Source organism: Microtus ochrogaster, chromosome 7, assembly GCF_000317375.1.
Source record: "Microtus ochrogaster isolate Prairie Vole_2 chromosome 7, MicOch1.0, whole genome shotgun sequence".
Classification (NCBI taxonomy): domain Eukaryota; kingdom Metazoa; phylum Chordata; class Mammalia; order Rodentia; family Cricetidae; genus Microtus; species Microtus ochrogaster.
Genome location: NC_022014.1, coordinates 3,736,376 through 3,740,817, shown reverse-complemented (window position 1 = coordinate 3,740,817; position 4,442 = coordinate 3,736,376). Strand labels below are relative to the sequence as shown.

The following is a 4,442-nucleotide window of genomic DNA, read 5'->3' as shown; positions in this document are numbered from 1 at the left end:
GGTGCTGAGAACCACAATGGGGGTGCTGAGAACCACGATGGGGGCTGAGAACCACGATGGGGGTTGAGAACCACGATGGGGGTGCTGAGAACCACGATGGGGGTGCTGAGAACCCAACCTGGGTCCTCCACAAGGGCAACAAGTGCTCTTAATCACTGAGCCACCACTCAAGCTCCTAGACAGGCTATGAAAAGAGTCATTTCAGTGTGTGTGTATGACACACATGCACAGGCAGGAGCACACATGTAGCAATAAGATCACAACTCTTGCGAGGTGGTTCTTTACCATGTGACACCCGGGGCACTGAACTTCAGTTGGCACTGAACTTGGTGAAAAATGCTTTACCCACTGAGTCGTCTGGCTGGACCAGAGGACTACATTTTATAGCTATGATGTGTTAGAGAGAAGGAGATGTAGATACTGGATGGTTTTCCTACGCACAGGTGACAAATTTTAGAATTAGACGAACAGGTCATTAAAGCTTTTAGCAGGACTTGGTGACACATGCCGTGAACCGAGCACCCAGGGGCTAAAGCAGACTTGGTAACACACTCCTATGAATTTATCACCCAGGGGCTAAAGTAGTAGGATTATATGTTCCAGGTCAGCCTGGGCTTTACAGCAAGATTCTGTCTCTAAAGAAGTAAAGTAAACAATAAAAACAAACTTATGTGTATCAAAAAAATTGCTATCAATAAATGGAAATTAAGAAAGTTTCTACAGACCATATCTATTTGGCAGAGTTATAACACCTGTGTCTAATAAAGATGTCCCACAATTAAATTACAAAAGGATAAACAACTCAACTGAAAAATGAAGAAGCATATGGAGAAAGATTTTTTCACAGAAGTGTACAAATAGCTGCTTCACTCTACGGGATCAGGCCTCTGGGTTCTGTGGGACCCAAAGGCATTGAAGGAACTGGACTTCTCTAGAAGGCCCTGAGAGCCCCTTGAGGCTAGAACCCAGCCCCAGCAGAGGACTGGGAGAAATACAGGGGCAGGCCTCCAGTCCAGTGGCCTTAGAGGCCAGTGCAGGCTGTTCTGGGTTCCCTGAGACACTGGGGCTTTGGATCCAGGGGTCCCTATGGTCAGTGTGAGTGTGAGGTTTTGATTTCTGAGGCTCCAGTGCTCACTGAGGGCTGAGGGGAATCTTTAATAGGCCTGTGGCTTTAACCTCAGCCTCCTGAGAATACATAGGCTTCAGTGAGTCTGATGTTTGATATCCTGTCCCCAGTGGGGCCAGAGAATTCAAGGGATAGTCAAGGTTTTTACTCCATCTGGTTGTCTTGTGGCTTAGTGTACAGCCCCATCTTTGGACCTGTTGGCACACAGTCAAGATGAAATCATCTCAGCAACTCCATCCAATGATCAACAGCCCCAAGTGGATAGCCTTCTAGCAAGATAAAACATCCAGATAAGCTTGGAAGAAGGGGAAGTCAAAACCTAGAGACAATCCCACTCCAATAGACGTATAAAACAAAACAAAGAATATAATACAACCAACAGCCATAACCCATCCCCAATCAACCTGCACCCCTCTAAGGGAACCTAAAACTGCAGACAAAACTGAAATATCTGAGAAAGAATTCAGAGACTTTTTTTTTTTGTCTTTTGAGACAGGGTTTCTCTGTAGCTTTGGAGCCTGTCCTGGAACTTGCTCTTGTAGACCAGACTGGCCTCAACTCACAAAGATCTGCCTGCCTCTGCCTCCTGAGTACTGGGAATAAAGGTGTGTGCCACCACCGCAGGGCCAGAGCCTTACTTTTTAAAAAAATTAATAATCATACAGAAGATTCAAACAGATGCATGAGCTAATAAAATCTATCCAAGACCTCAACAATATAGTCTTCAAATGAATGAGACAGTCATTAGACTGGAGGAAACATCCAAAATCTGGGGGAAAACTCAGCAAAGATATCAAAACAGTAAAGAAGAACCAAATAGAGATTCCTGAAATTAAGGAGATGATCAAATAAAAATCAACATAGATACCATCATTCAGATACCATCATTAACACATGAGACCACAGAGAAGGATGGATTTCAGGGATGGAGGACCAAGTAGAGACAAAAATACCAGCAGTAAGATAAGGGAGTGGAGAACTAGAGGGATGGCTTGGTGGTTAAGAGCACTGACTGCTCTTCCAGAGGACCAGGGTTCAATTCCCAGTGCCCACATCACAGTTCACAACTGTCTGTAACTCCAATTTCAGGGGACCTGACACAAATGGAAAAACATCAGTGCGCATTAAATAAAAATAAATTTTAAAAAAGGTAAGGGAATGGAAGCTAAGGAACACGAATGAATTTCAAAGTAATCTGGGATATGTTTAAAAAGTCAATCATAATAATTCATGCTATAGAAGAAGGAACAAAGGTAAATCAAATGTAATAAACACACCATTTAATGGAATTATAGCAGAAAACTTTCCAAACACATAAGTAGATATTCAGCCACAAGAGGTACATAGAATTTCAAGTAGAGATGACCAGAGAAGATGACCAGAGGGGCTGGAGAGATGGCTCAGAGGTTAAGAGCATTGCCTGCTCTTCCAAAAGTCCTGAGTTCAATTCCCAGCAACCACATGGTGGCTCACAACCATCTGTAATGAGGTCTGGTGCCCTCTTCTGGCCTGCAGGCATACACACAGAATATTGTATACATAATAAATAAATAAATAAATATTAAAAAAAAAGATGATCAGAGCATCTCACATCATAGTCAGGGTGTCAAAAAGACAAAGTAGTGGCATTTCGTGCCCACTTTCCCACCTCTATGCTGGGATTTTGTCTGGTATGAGCTAGTGCTGCTCTTGTTCACACTGTCATAATTGCTACGAGTTTGTATGTGCAACTCTTCTGCTCCAGGGCAGACCCTACTCACAGGAGTAGTCGGGCAACACAAACTGGACTCTGGGGAAGGTGGGAGTGGGAAAAGGGAAGAACTCAGTGTTGGGTGGGTAGGTGTTGGGTGTTAGGTTAGAACTCTGTGTTAGGTGGAGAGGGTGGAGATGGGAGGAGGGGTTGGGTGGTAAATATGGAAGAGTACATTGTATGAAATCTCCAGAAACTTAACAGCAATATTTCTGGGCATGGGAGCAAACACCATTTATCCCAGCACTCAGGAGGCAGAGGCAGGCGGATTGCTGTGAGTCCAGTCGACACAGCAAGTTCCACATAGTGAGACTCTGTCTCAATACACACACACACAAAATGAAATGGCCAATTTTATGTGATGTGCATTTTATCTCTATAAAAAGTAAAAACTTAAATACAAAAATTGATAAGGATTCTAGAAGTCTCTTTTGTCCTCATATTTGACTTTAATTTAACACTCGATTTTCCTTGCTACAAAGAGAACCTTAATTCCCTAGAATTATCTGCATGAAAGGGTATCTCTTGCTTTAATGAAATGACTCTCAGCATGCCACTGCGTAGCTTTAGGATTTGGGGCTGGTCATCAGAAAATTTAAGCCAGGATCCAAAGCTCTACTCCCCGTCCTCCAGGGAAAATGGATAAATAACATATCATGCCTACATAATAACCCTTGTATAAAAATTTCTTAGCAGCTAAGCTTGGAGTCTCTGGTTGGTAAATGCACTGGAGAGCTGGAAGGGTTTGTGTTCCTAAGGGGCATGGAGGTACCCCTTCCCAAAGACCTTGCTCCATTTGCCTCTGAGTGCTCATTGCATTATCCATGTTTTTTTCAACGAACTGTTCACTATAAGTAAACGTTTCTCTGAGCTTTGTGAGAAGTCACAGAAAATATTGAACCTGAGGAGTGGGCTATGAAAAGAACTTGGGTTTGCAGCGGCATCTGAAGTGGAAAGTAGTCTTGCATGGGCGCTTGAACTGGAGGGGAAAGTTATCCTAACTCCAGGCAGCGTTAGAACTGAACTGCAGGACACCTGGTTAGGGTGTCGAGTATTAGACCGAACGAGAAGCTGCCTCCCCACATTTGGTGTCAGCATTCTGAGAAACTTTGGTGTGGTCCCTTAAAGGACCCCCCCCCCACATACACACAAACAGCAAGAGAGCTGCAATCTGTCTCACCATTCCTAGGCACCGACACAGACCCTGCCCACCAACTCACCTGACCATAGAAAGAGAGATGGTCAGCTACTGTAAAGTTATCAAACAAAATGTCATGCTGTGGGCACCAGCCCAGGTTCTTCCTAATGTAAACCATGTCTGTTGAGATGTTCCGTCCATGGACATATGCCTGTCCCTTTGAAGGAGAAATAAGACCTAGAACCAAACAGAAAAGACACCCAAAGGTCATCCTCAGGCGAGGCCGAGCAATCTCCCAAAGCCGTCAGTCAGAGCATCCTAGGAATGCTTCTCTGTGTGTGTGTGTTCCTTCTGTGTGTGTGTTCCTCTGTGTGTGTGTTCCTTCTGTGTGTGTGTGTTCCTTCTGTGTGTGTGTTCCTTCTGTGTGT

The 4,442-nt window shown here is 44.1% G+C and overlaps 1 protein-coding gene across 1 annotated transcript in view; it reads right to left on the bottom strand.

The window, feature by feature from the left end:
• Window positions 1-4,442, bottom strand: part of LOC102002556 (ATP-binding cassette sub-family A member 17-like) — a 75,407-nt gene that overhangs the window by 34,053 nt on the left and 36,912 nt on the right. The window contains exon 12 of the mRNA XM_026780668.1: window positions 4,097-4,251. Within this exon, the coding sequence (XP_026636469.1) occupies window positions 4,097-4,251 (155 nt within the window). The remainder of the gene's footprint in view (window positions 1-4,096; window positions 4,252-4,442) is intronic.